Genomic DNA, 13,952 nt, shown 5'->3' with positions numbered 1-13,952 from the left:
CCTACTCAGAAATGAGTTCCATTTGATCACGTTCTAAAGTCCAATTTGTTCCTAAGTCAATAAAGTTAGCCTAGGTACCCAACTAACACAATTGGCTATATAGTACTATACTGTAATAGGTTTATAATACTTTTCACACAAATAATACAAAAAAAAACAAAAAATAAAACACTTTTAATCTTACAGAATGGTACCTTGAAAAGTACAGTAGTACAGTACAACAGCTGGCATCCAGGGACTGGCATCGAGTGAACAGGCAAGAAGAGTTACTGACTGGAGGAGGGAGAGGGGGTGGGAGATGGTAGAGCTGAAGGATCGTCAGCAACAGGAGACGGAGGGCAAGCTGCAGTTTCACTCATGCCTGATGCTGATGGCACAGGTTCTGGTTCCTTGCTGGATTCAATACTATGTACCTTCTTGAAAAACAGTCCAGTGATGTCTGGTTAGTAGCTCTTTTCTTCTCGTCACAGATGACATGGTAGCACTGGATTGCATTCTGAATGGCTGCTGCTACAACCTTCGTGTACCATTCTATGTTTGGGTCCTGTGCTTAAATACTAACAGTGCCTCCTCAAATAAAAAAATCCCTTTGCTATTTCCTGCATTGTGAATCTCTTTGGTTCTTCAGTTACTTCTTCTTCCTCTTGTCTCTTTTCATCCTTTCTCTGGGCCTCCAATTCCATCAGTTCTTCATCAGTAAGCTCCTCGTGTTGCACAGCAAGGAGTTCAATGAAGTTGTCCTCTCGCAGATCTAGCTTGAAATAAAGATACTGTACTACTGTACTCTATACAGTACTGTAAAGTACACAAAAGCACAATCACTTGCAGAGGATGCACGCACGTGACAATGTACACCAGACACATGAACTAATTTACGTGACTGGACGTGCAAACTCACATTTTCACCTTTGAAAGTTCACAACTTGAAGGTTCATATGTAGGGGACTTACTGTATAAAAGCCAGATAGAGGAGGTGTTTCAGAGCATGGGCTCTGGTTTGGTTAGTTTGCATATGAAAATATGCTCCAGGGCAAATCATCTGCTATCTCTAAGAACTGAGCAGCCCAGTCTATCCTCATCAGCAAGGCCACCAATGCCAGAGCATCAAGAATACAGACAATATGAAAATACAGTTAATATACATTTGATGAGAGAAATGAAGTTGAAAAGATTTCCATTTTGGATGACTATGGAAGTAAAATGCTGTTAACTTCCAAGGGAACTAAACTTTACTGAGCACCTACTCGGTGCCAGGTACTGCTTTAAGACCTTTACATAGTCTCAATCAATCCTTAAAGCAACATTTTGACAGGGGGACTCTCTTTAGCTTAATTTTACAGCAGTGCTGTTGAAGAAGTCTGCAAGAGTTTGTGCTCCGTCCCCTATGACATGCTTCCTCACAGCTTGATTTTAGATGTGTTGGATTTGAGGTGCCTAGGGGACATCTTGGTAGAACTATTTAGGATACAATACCAATAACATCCCCATTTTAACCTACGTTCAGAAACTTACACTGCACTTCTTACACCCTAGACACTCTCTGTCCTCAAAGCTTTACAAATGCCATCTTATTTAATCCCATAACAGTACTTTGAATTATTATCCTCATTACATTCATATTTTTAATCACCTTAATAGCTACCAATTTATGGAATATCCTGATGAACCATGCACTAGACTAGGCATTTTATGTAAATTGACTTAATTCAATCATGCAAGACAAATGTGATTATCTCCACTTGAGAGACCAGAAAACTAATGCTTAGTGGCTTGCATCACATGGCTTTCTATTTATGAAATTTCATAAATGTGAACTTCTGTTGTGATTGGAACTATTGTCCCATTTTACAGACCAGAAATTGAGTCTCAATAGTTTAAGTGACTTGATCAATGCTAAAAGACCATAAATCACCTAGGCTGGATTTGAATTTCGGTATATTTGATTTTTCATCCCAATCTTTTGCCAATATTCCTGTACTTTTCAAAATGTGTTTCACTGGAGCATTATTTTCAATGTTTCATAAATGTGGGCTTATCTTTTATGAATCTTGATTTCACAAAATTGGACAGTGCCGTGGGCTAAAGAGTATCTCCCGCCAAAATGTATAGGTTGGAGTCTTCACCCCATTACCCCAGAATGTGACTGTATTTTGAGATTGGGTCTTTAAAAAGGCAATTAAGGTAAAATGAGGTGATGAGGTAATGGATTAGGGTGGGTCCTCATCCAGTTTGACTGACTGATTTCCTTATAAGAAGAGAACTTAGGACACAGTCACACACAGAGGAAAGACCATGTGAAGGCACAGGGGGGAAGACGGCCATCTACAAGCCAAGGAAAGAGCCTGAGAAGAAATCAACCCTGCTGACCCTCTGAACTCAGACTTCTAGCCTCCCGAACTTTGTGAGAAAATAAATGTCTGTTGTTTAAGCCACCTAGTCTGTGTGTTTTTTTTTTATATATAGTGGCCTAGGAAATTAATACAGACAGTAAGTTTCCACTACTAAAACAAAAGTGGGAAGCCACCGTCCTAGGTAGTTAGTCACACATGCTGTATGATTACTTTCCTAAACTCTCTAATCCTGAGGTTAGATGACCTCTTGGGATAACAGCCAGCTTCCTCTTGCTGTTACTCCAGCCCCTGGTCTGCAGACATTTTCTTCTTCTTCTTCTAACTTCCCCTCCAGTGACAGAGGAGATAAATATTAGAGAAACAAAAGTCCAGAATGCTAAGGTTGCCACTCTCACTTCCTCTCCTCCCTTAACCCAGCACTGCTTTGAATACAGTCAGTGTCCTGGGGCGCCGAGCAGGAAAGAGAAGAAAGCACAGTGCCTCGGAGGCTGCCTTGACCGGCCGACACAGAGTGTCATGTTTCCAGAAGGCCACTTTTGGTCACAGAAAATGCCAGGAGGATGCCTCACACCCGCCTGGCTGCAGCTCTGATCCTAGCCATGGCCTTCCTCTTCTGCCTGAGGTCGGAGAGCTGGGACCCTTGTGTACAGGTACGTGGTTGGAGTCAGTTCGGCTTCCTGGAGCTTTACCTTGCTTCTGAAAAACTGCTCTCAGCTCAGTTTCCCATGACGGGCCCCAGTTAGTTTCATTTGCAAACAGACATCAAGTTACCTTAAAAACTTAAGAAACCACAGGGACCAAATGATTCATGGCTATAGGACATTAACAAGCAGCCCATAGGGTCATGTCCCATTTAGGAGTTAAAGTGCTCCTAGGGACTTCAGGTCAGATAGACCTGCTTAAAATCACTCTTCTTGGGGCTTCCCTGGTGGCGCAGTGGTTGGGGACGTGGGTTCGTGCCCCAGTCCGGGAGGAACCCACATGCCGCGGAGCGGCTGGGCCCGTGAGCCATGGCTGCTGAGCCTGCGTGTCCGGAGCCTGTGCTCCGCAACGGGAGAGGCCACGGCAGTGGGAGGCCCGCATACCGCAAAAAAAAAAAAAAAAAAAAAAGATCACTCTTCTTTCACTTTCGGGGTGTGTGACCTTGCAGAAGTTATTAAACCTCTCTGAGACGAGTTTTCACATCGATAAAAGAATTATAGGCTTTAACAGAAAGTTGTAAGAAGCCTGCTTCCTGTCATTGCTTAACGCTGGTGGTCTGTACACTCTGCTTCAAGCTGTTGCTTTGCCCCTTTCGATCTCAGGAAGAAGATATTTTTGGTCTCTTAATAGAAACAACTTTCTAAGTGGACTTCAGACTTCTGAATCTAGTCATAGTTCTGTCCAAAAAATGAAAAGAAAAGGAGTTGGAAAAGAAAAGGAGAGACAGAGATACAGAGAAAGAGAAAGAGCGATGGAGAGAGAAGAAAAAGAGACAGGGAGAGATGCAAAATATCAGCTAAGGCAATGCTTTCTTTCTTTTTTTTGTAAATAAATTTATTTATTTTATTTTATTTATTTATTATTTCTGGCTGCGTTGGGTCTTCATTGCTGCGCGCGGGTTTTTCTCTGGTTGCGGCCAGTGGGGGCTACTCTTTGTTGCGGTGTGCGGGCTTCTCATTGCAGTGGCTTCTCTTGTGGAGCATGGGCTCTAGGCGCGCAGGCTTCAGTGGCTGTGGCACGTGGGCTCCGTAGTTGTGGCTCGCGGGCTCTAGAGCACAGGCTCAGTAGTTGTGGCACATGGGCTTAGCTGCTCCACGGCATGTGGGATCTTCCCGGACCAGGGATCAAACCCGTGTCCCCTGCACTGAAAGGTGGTTTCTCAACCACTGCACCACCAGGGAAGCCCAATGCTTTCTTTCTTTGTGAAACATCAACCAGCTGGTTTGTAATCTCATTCATGAAGGATCTCCTTTGTTTTTCCCCTGCATGGACTTCACAATTGCTTTGGAAAGCCCAAGGCAGAACCAAGCAGCCAGAAGAATGCCCTGGGATTTAGGGTGTGGCAGAAATTCAAGAAACGCATAACCAGCAGTCCTGACATTGAGGACATGGGGGAAATTGTTTACTTTAATATGTAACAAAGACAAGTTTGTTATTTCCACGTCCTCTGTTCCCCCCATTCCCTGCTCATTGTCCTCCTCCCTGTGTCTCTCCTGCTGTTCAGTTAGTGGGTATGGATCCTCCAATCATGGTCACCCCAGGATACAATTACAGCCACTCCTGGCTCCTCCCATTTCCCATGCCCCAAATGCTCTGTTTCTGAAACTTGTCCAACCCTGCCCCTCACCTCAGTGCCACCCTAGGGCAGATCCTCAGTTTCCCTGGCCTTGACTTTTGGGCAGTGACTTGTCTCCTGACCCCTCAGCCCCCTTCCTTTAATCTATTCTGCTCATTTTCGTCTGCTGTTTTTTTGGTCATTGTTGTTGTTTTTTCTGAGGTTCAGATCTAACAAATTACTGTCTTTAAAAACTTTTAATAACTTTCCATTGTTATTAGGACCTTTTCCTACCATGGGGCCTTTGCACTGGCTAGTTCTAGCTAGAATGCTTTTCCCCTAGATCAGTGCTGCTCAATGGGTCACATGATATTATTTAAATTTAAATGATATATTTAATAAACTAAATTTAACTAAATTTTTATTTAACCAAATTAACTTAATTTTAACTAACTGAATTTAAAACTATGTTTTAAACTATGTTCTAGTAGTTAAAAAAATAAAAAACAAACAGGTGAATTTAACTTTAATAATATTTTTATTTAAGTCAGTATATTCAAAATATTATTTCAAAATGTAATATATACTAGACTAGTAACAAGATAGTTTACATTCTTTCTTTGGTACTAAGTCCTTGAGATTTGTATATATTTTACATTTATCATATTTAAACTATCTACATTTCTCATACTCAACAACTGTGTGTGGCCAGTGGCTACCATATTGGACAGTGCAGCCCTAGATATTTTCATAGCTTAATCCCTCACTTCATTCAAATTTCTGCTTAAATGTCACCTCCTCTGGGAAGTCTTCCTTGATTGCCTCATGTAGAGCTCCCCACTCACTATATTTGACTCTAATCTCCTATACTGCTTTATTTTTTTATATCACATCATTGGGTATACATATATATACTATATATATAAAATACATATAATGTTGTGAATATATATATATTTATTTATTGTTCACTTTTTGTCTTTCTGTTGAAATGGAATCTGTAAGAGGGCAAGATCATTGCTGGTTTTATTTATCACTTTATCCCAGTGCCTGGCACATGTAGTTGTTCAATTTATACGTGTTAAATGATTAAAAGTATTGCCACAGGACAAAGTATGAGGCCCTCCTGATCTGGCTCTGGCTTCCCCTCTGGCTTAGGTTTCACCACTCCTGCCACACACCAGCTAATCTGAGCTAGTTTTCTACCCCTGTGTACTCACACTCTTCCCTCATTCTTCCTCTTTCCATATCCAAATCTCACTTATCCTTCCAGACCCACCTGGAAATATTCTTTCTTGGAAGCCTTCTACAATCTACAATCCCTGGATCCAGGATTGATCTCTACCTTTTCTGAACCAAAGGGAATACTTGCCAAGCCTGGTTTAAGACCCTTTTCAGGAATGAGTTGTGCTCCTATCATAGCTCTTACTCTAGACTGTGAGCTCATTGAAGTCTGGAGCCTTATCACATTGGCCTTTGTGCTGCCCACAGCACTTAGCAGAAAATGCCTTCAACTGGGATTTGAATAAACTTCCATGTAATCGGTTGTCAATTCATTTGTTCAAACAAATATTTTCCGGGCATCATTCTGAGTGCTGGACACAGAGAGCTAGAGTCTCAAAGCTTACGATCTAGTGAGGGAAACAAACAGTACGTATGGAACAATCACACAGAAGGCATAATGTTAGATAGTGATGACTCCTGTGAAGGAGGATAAAAGAGGGTAAGGGAGGATGTCTGGCACCATCCTCTATTAGACGGTATGGGCTGTGAGGATTCTGTGAGGAATACCATTTCAGGAGACAAGCGAATAAAGCAAAGAGCTGCACTATGGCCTGTGAGACCTTACACATGTTACTTCATCTCACTGAATTTTTCTTCTTAAAAAGGTTTATTTGAAGATTAAGTTCAAACACGTAACATATAAGAAACAAGCCTGCATATAGTGGGGAATTATAATAGCCAATAATAAAACATGCTAACATTTATTGATCATTTACACTGTCATAGGCTTTGAGATAATCTCTTTAATACCGTATCTCATTAATCCTTTTAAAAGATTCTACTGGTTTTAAACTGAAAACCAAAATTAGCTGGCTTAAGCAAGGAATTTTGTTGAAGAGTCAGAGAATTAGGAAATTAAATGGGAGTTTAGAGAACGAGGCTTACAAAGAATTCGGGAAAGTCTGATAAACTCAGCAGAGGAACCAAGACAGCATCCAGCGCTTGACCTTACTCACTAGGTTCCACCACTGGAGTCTACGCACTTCAAAGATTTGTCCCCATTTTCAAAGATTTGTCCCCATTTCTATCTCATCTGCTCAAAGGTCCTTGATCCAAGGGAAAGAATACAATTGGCAAAACTTGGGCTATGATTAAGGAAGGTCTGGACACCTGACTCGCAGTCTCCCTAAGCTTGTATACAACAAGAGGTGTATTTAGAAAAACAACAATGGGACTTCCCTGGTGGCACAGTGCTTAAGAATCTGCCTGCCAATGCAGGGGACACGGGTTAGATCCCTGGCTCGGGAAGATCCCACATGCCGCGGAGAAACTAAGCCTGTGAGCCACAACTACTGAGCCTGCGTGTCACAACTACTGAAGCCTGCACACCTAGAGCCTCTTCTTTGCAATGAGAAGCTACTGCAGTGAGAAGCCCGCGCATCACAACGGAGACCCAACACAGCCCTAAATAAATAAATAAATAATTAAAACAACAACAACAACAACAAAATCCCTTGTTGCAAATCACAGGGAAGGGTGAAACCCAGAGCTTTTGGACTCTAGAGCTTCAGCTCTTCACCACTTGACTCCACTGCTTCTCGCTAAACGCTGCCATTGTGATAGTAGAGGTTAAACACTGGGTAGGTGCTTTTCCCTTCCTAATCTAGAGTAAGACATTTTATAAGAATGAAGTGAGTGGATAAATGAATGGATGGGTGGATGGATGAACAGATGATCGGGTGGATGCACGACTGGATGGATGGATGGATGAAAGACGGCTGACTGGCCCCTGTGCTTGACCCAGTGGCATCCCAGGCTCTGGCCTAGGAGAGGAGAGTTGCTGGGAGGTCTGGTAAGATGCATGCAGCAAGACACTGCATCTAATGTCTGACCATTTCAGGTGGTTCCTAACATTAGTTACCAATGCATGGAGCTGAATCTCTACAGAATCCCTGACAACATCCCCACATCGACCAAGATATTGGACCTGAGCTTTAACCACCTGAATCATTTAAACAGCCATAGCTTCTCCAACTTCCCAGAACTGCAGATGTTGGATTTATCCAGGTAATATATGAGTTTTACCATTGTACACGGAGAAATGTTCGTTGTTTTATCATTTCATTCTTAAGTCAGAAAGCCTGATTAGTGAAGTCTCATTTTCATTCACCTATTTATTCATTCAACAGACATCTTACCTGCTATATAACTTTGGGCAAGCCACCTCCCTTCTCCAGGTCTCAGCTTTCTTATTTGTGAAATGAGCAGTTGGATGAGACAGTCTCTAAGGACAATTCTATCTTTGATTTTCTTTTAAGTTAGGGGAGTAGATTGACTCAAACTCTTTCATCAGCAGATATTTATTGACTACTTGCTATATGTTGTTCACTCTGCTAGGAAACAAGAGTGTGTTGATATATAACATACAACCCTAGCTATTAAGGAGGGCATATCCACTTGAAAGACTTGATATGTTTAAATCCTGAGCATGGTGCTCAGCATAGTAGACATTCAACACATGCTACATGATTCTGATTTTGGCTTTTGAGCCTGAGATAATAAGGATAGTAATATATAAGAGGAGGTGATAAGTTATTTGCAAACTAGAGGCAAGACATTGTGTTGTACAGAAAAGGGGCCTTCTATGCAGTGAATAATCAATATAGAGTTCATGAACTGAGTGGGATTCAAATAATGTTTAGAATATTGGAAGTGGGGTAGAGGATAAGGAATTAGAAAGATACAAGTAACCCAAAGAGAAAGATAACAAGATCAAAGGAAAACATCTGCTGTGAGACAGAACAGTGACCAATGTTTTATTTTTCTGATATAGGGAAGTATATCATTCATTAGAACAGGTGAAGTTATTATCATCATTTTGGGGGTAATTGAATCCTAAAATCATTTTCATCATCAGGGACCTTATTTAGAAATGTAATAGATAATGGACTATAATCTCTATAAGGGTTTGTGAAAAATGGAGAAACATTTTATGTATGACATTTTATTATAGAAACTCTTAATAAAGGATAAGAGGATAGTAGATATTTCTGCAGAAGAGTGATCATCTTATGTTTTATACTCTAACTTGGATATTGATAGACTACAACAAAGGGGGGATCAAGCATTTTGAAGGCAGTGACATAGAGCCTTATGGAGGTCAGAAGACTTGAGCTGGGTCCTCCTCCAACATATACTGCCATGTGGCCTGAGGCATGTCACTTTGTGTGACTTGAGTCTCAGTTTTCAAATCTGTGAAACATAAATGGTGAACCTTACCCCATAGGGTTAACTGTGATACTAAATGTTAACACGCTATATATATTAAAAACCTTGTAAAGTAGACTTTATAAGCATAAAATACTATTATAGCATTCCACTAGTTTATAAATTTCAGTTTTCTGAATAAGAATTTTGTCAAGAAATATACTGAATTGAGGTAGACAGACCAACTTTTTTTTTAAACAAAAGTTTCTCATCAATGTCCCTTATAATTCACTTTCGACGCAACACATACCCAAGGAACTACCCTCAGAGGCTTTAAATATGTGCTTGCAGAGAGGCTAGCTCCCCCTCCTGGTTAGCCAGGAGGAGATTCTGGATTAGGGCAAGGACAGATTACAATAGTGCAATAGATACTCTGACTTCTCATGTTGCTTCTTCATATACAGTAACTCCACTTATCTTCTAAGGATGCTTTGTGATAGACCAGGCAGCCTTTTTTTCCTATGGAAATCTATTGATACATTTTTTTTCTTTTTGTAGATGAGGAAATTGAGGCTTGGAGAGTTTAAGGGATTCATATACATGCACATGCCTTGTTGACAGCAGACCAGAGATTCATGTTCACATCTCCTGCTTCCAAGTTAAATATTCTCTTCATCTTAATACTCTGATTAATATTAAGCGATGAGCCCTATATAGAGAACTTTTCATGAACATTAAGGATATCTGTGACACTTCGGTGTAATTTTTTATACCTTTGAAATTGACATTCACTAGTCATTTATCATGCCTAACAACTAACATCTATCTGCCTCATCTGTACCAATCAGATATATAATCACAATTATGTGTGTCAGGAAATGGCTAAAGCTGATCCGAGGTTCAGTCTTCACGTGCCCCAATCATTGATCTTTAACTGATTTCCCTCTGTTGGATGGGCTGCCTCTGCTTAGCATGAGTGCCTAGTGTGATAAAAAGAGACTGTCACGGGGGCCAGTACAATAGCACCAAATGTGTGGGGCTTCTTCTTTGCTTCATCTGCCTTGCTTGATATTTCTGCCTATGCATCATAATATGTCATGTCATATCTGTGTGAAGACCTAGATGACTGTGTTGATATTTCATTTTGTTTTTTTTTTAATTCAGCCGAAATATTATGTAATCTGTGTCTCTTTTCCTTGTAGATGTGAAATTCAGATGATTGAAGATGATGCATATCAGGGCCTAAACCACCTCTCCACCTTGATATTGACAGGAAACCCTATACAGAGTTTAGCCCTGGGAGCCTTTTCCGGGCTATCAAGTTTACAGAAGCTGGTAGCTGTGGAGACAAACCTGGCGTCTCTAGAGGACTTCCCCATTGGGCATCTCAAAACCCTGAAGGAGCTTAATGTGGCTCACAATCTTATCCATTCCTTCAAGTTTCCTGAATATTTTTCTAACCTGCCCAACCTGGAGCACTTGGATCTTTCTAATAACAAAATCCAAAATATTTATCACGAAGACTTGAAGGTTCTACATCAAATGCCCCTACTCAACCTCTCTTTAGATTTGTCCCTGAACCCTTTAGACTTTATTGAACCAGGCACCTTTAAAGAAATTAAGCTCAATGAACTGACTTTGCGAAGTAATTTTAATAGTACACATGTAATGAAAATTTGTATTCAAGGTCTGGCTGGTTTAAAAATCAATCGGTTGGTTTTGGGAGAATTTAAAAATGAAAGGATCTTGGAAAGTTTTGACAGATCTGTCCTGGAGGGACTGTGCAATTTGACCTTCAAACAGTTTCGGATAGCATACTTCAGTGAATTCCCAAAGGATGATACAGGCTTATTTAATTGTTTGGTAAATGTTTCTGTGATTTCTCTGTTGAGTCTGGATTTAGACAGTCTAGAAGCCCTTCCTAAAGATTGCAGATGGCAACACTTAGAATTGACTAACTGTAATTTTAAACAATTTCCCACATTGAAGCTCAATTCTCTCAAAAAGTTTGTTTTCACAGACAACAAACATATGAGCACTTTTACTAAATTTGAGCTACCAAACCTTCAGTTTCTAGATCTCAAAAGAAATCACTTGAGTTTCAAGGGTTGCTGTTCTCACACTAATTTTGGGACAAGCAAACTGAAGCATTTAGATCTGAGCTTCAATGATGTCATTACTATGAGTTCAAACTTCTTGGGCTTAGAGCAACTAGAACACCTGGATTTTCAGCATTCCAATCTGAAACAGGCCAACGATTTTTCAGTATTCCTATCACTCAGAAATCTCCGTTACCTTGACATTTCTTATACCAACACCCAAGTTGTCTTCCATGGCATCTTTGTTGGCTTGGTCAGCCTCCAAACCTTGAAAATGGCAGGCAATTCTTTTCAGAACAACTTGCTTCCTGATATCTTCACAGAACTGACTAACTTAACCATCCTGGACCTCTCTAAGTGTCAACTGGAACGGGTATCCCAGATGGCATTTCACTCCCTCCCTAAACTTCAGGTGCTAAATATGAGTCACAACAAACTCTTGTCATTGGATACACTTCCTTATAAACCACTCCACTCCCTCCAGATTCTGGACTGCAGTTTCAACCGTATCATGGAGTCCAAGGAGCAAGAACTACAGCATTTGCCAAGGAGCCTTGCTTTGTTAAATCTTACTCAGAATGACTTTGCTTGTGTTTGTGAACACCAGAGTTTCCTGCAGTGGGTGAAGGACCAGAGGCAGCTCTTGGTGGGAGCTGAGCAAATGATGTGTACACAACCTTTAGATATGCAGGACATGCCCGTGCTTAGTTTCAGGAATGCCACTTGTCAGATGAACAAGATGATCATTAGTGCGTCGGTTCTCACCATCCTCTTGGTATCTGTGGCAGGAGCCCTGGTCTATAAGTTCTATTTCCACCTAATGCTTCTTGCTGGCTGCAAAAAGTATGGCAGAGGTGAAAGCACCTATGATGCTTTTGTAATCTACTCAAGCCAGGACGAAGACTGGGTGAGGAATGAATTGGTAAAGAACTTGGAGGAGGGGGTGCCCCCCTTTCAGCTCTGCCTTCACTACAGAGACTTTATTCCTGGGGTAGCCATTGCCGCCAACATCATCCAGGAAGGTTTCCACAAAAGCCGGAAGGTTATTGTCGTGGTGTCCCAGCACTTCATCCAGAGCCGATGGTGTATCTTTGAGTATGAGATTGCCCAGACCTGGCAGTTTCTTAGCAGCCGTGCTGGCATCATCTTCATAGTCCTGCAGAAGTTGGAGAAGTCCCTGCTGCGGCAGCAGGTAGAGCTGTATCGCCTTCTCAACAGGAATACCTACCTGGAGTGGGAGGACAGTGTCCTGGGGCGGCACATCTTCTGGAGACGACTCAGAAAAGCCTTGCTGGACGGTAAACCATGGAGGCCAGAAGGAACAGCAGATGCAGACAGCAGACAGCAGGAAGCAACAGCCTCCACTTGAGGAGGAAAATCTCCTGATGTGCTCCTTGCCCAGCTGGACACAGTGATTGTTCAGTTAACAAGTATTAAATGCTGCAACGTACCAAGCATTGTGCTAAAGGCTGATGATTTAGTGGTACACAAGATATTCAGGACTGTTAATCTCATGGAGTTTACAATGTAGAGGGCATAAACACTGTACTGAAATACAGAACTTCCAGCTGGATGTTTCAACCAACTCAGCTAAGGAGTCCAGGACAGGGAAAGTCAACTCAACTCTTACCCCGTCAAATTGAATTAGAACTAAGAGATTGGGCCTCAGTGAGATTAGAAAAGGACAGACTTCTTCTCCTTCATCTTTTGAGTAGAAACCATCTCATGTTATATGTGTTAGCCATGTTAAAACAAAGTGGTTTTGGTAGTTTCAACTGATCGAGGTCTTGGCTCACTTTTCGCTTTTCTTTTGACTATAATTTAAATTCTATTTGTGACTCAAAAGGCTCCAGATTCAGATCCACACCCCCTACTTTAAGTCTATTCACAAATACCCTGGTTATCCCTTAGCATGTTCTATCTATTAACGACTAGTCCCTGATATTTTTTTGTCTTTATAAATCCAGTTCTCATTTTTCATGTCTTCTCTATAAACCCATATCATAAATAAGGCTGTTAGAGACATGCTGGAAAGATCCATACTTAACCACTAACTTTTGAGCAAATATGTAAAATATACTCTGTCACTTTGTCACTTGATGCCATTCTGAAGTTATTACCTACCAAGTTATGACTGTCATGAAGGAAGCATTAAAATAATTTGGTTGAAAGTGGCACTTATTGTAATAGAGGGAGACAAGTCCAGCTTCCTGGTCTCATCATGAGCAATTCAGGCTAGAGGCAGGGCAGGAGGTGGGGTGACCTCAGGAGGTCAGCTCTTCTTGATGACCCCAGAAACATGTGGGCTGATAGAGCTGGGGTGACTGCATGATGGGAGTTGCAGCAAAGGATTCTTCTGCAGCAAATGAGTATTGTTTGATGGTCCACTGAATCTTTCAGGGGATTTTGAAATGGTTCGAGGTGGGGAGCACACATTGCTGTTTCCTGTTGGATGTCACTCCATGATTACGTTTAGGAAAGAGTAGATATTATCATTGAGAAAGTAACGTCCTTGAGGTTACTGTGGGTCATGCTAAGGGAAATTCTTTGAAAAGCACATGCAGCCAGCTTTCCCAGAACGGTGCAGTCAAAGAAAGGGCAATGAGGACACTTGGAAAATACTGTTGTCAAAAACTGGAAATATGGCCACATTTAGGAGTGTGTTTGTGACTGAGTGTTCCAGAGTGCATTTTGGCTGGAGCATGGTTGGAGTTGCTGAACATGCCTGGGTGTGTTTATAGGTCTTATGTGCTAGTGAAAGTGGATGTATGTATTTGTGCACACGCCTCTATGTGTTCCTGTTGCTTTTCGTGT

At 41.3% G+C, this 13,952-nt stretch overlaps 1 protein-coding gene across 2 annotated transcripts; it reads left to right on the top strand.

Annotated features, from left to right (window-relative positions):
* The first annotated feature begins 2,598 nt into the window (after positions 1–2,598).
* On the top strand, positions 2,599–13,309 carry TLR4 (toll like receptor 4). Of its 2 annotated transcripts, none has more exons than XM_060154501.1 (3): positions 2,599–3,001; positions 7,733–7,899; positions 10,242–13,309. In XM_060154501.1, the coding sequence occupies exons 1-3, from the start codon at positions 2,912–2,914 to the stop codon at positions 12,505–12,507; spliced, it is 2,523 nt and encodes an 840-aa protein (XP_060010484.1). In that variant the 5' UTR covers positions 2,599–2,911; the 3' UTR covers positions 12,508–13,309. The 2 variants fall into 2 exon arrangements, with proteins under 2 accessions (XP_060010484.1, XP_060010486.1); XM_060154503.1 differs by lacking the exon at positions 2,599–3,001 and adding an exon at positions 6,941–7,472.
* The last annotated feature ends 643 nt before the right edge of the window (positions 13,310–13,952 follow it).

Source organism: Lagenorhynchus albirostris, chromosome 7, assembly GCF_949774975.1.
Source record: "Lagenorhynchus albirostris chromosome 7, mLagAlb1.1, whole genome shotgun sequence".
Taxonomy (NCBI): domain Eukaryota; kingdom Metazoa; phylum Chordata; class Mammalia; order Artiodactyla; family Delphinidae; genus Lagenorhynchus; species Lagenorhynchus albirostris.
The sequence above is the reverse complement of the archived record's forward strand: the minus strand, read 5'-3'. Positions and strand labels throughout refer to the sequence as shown.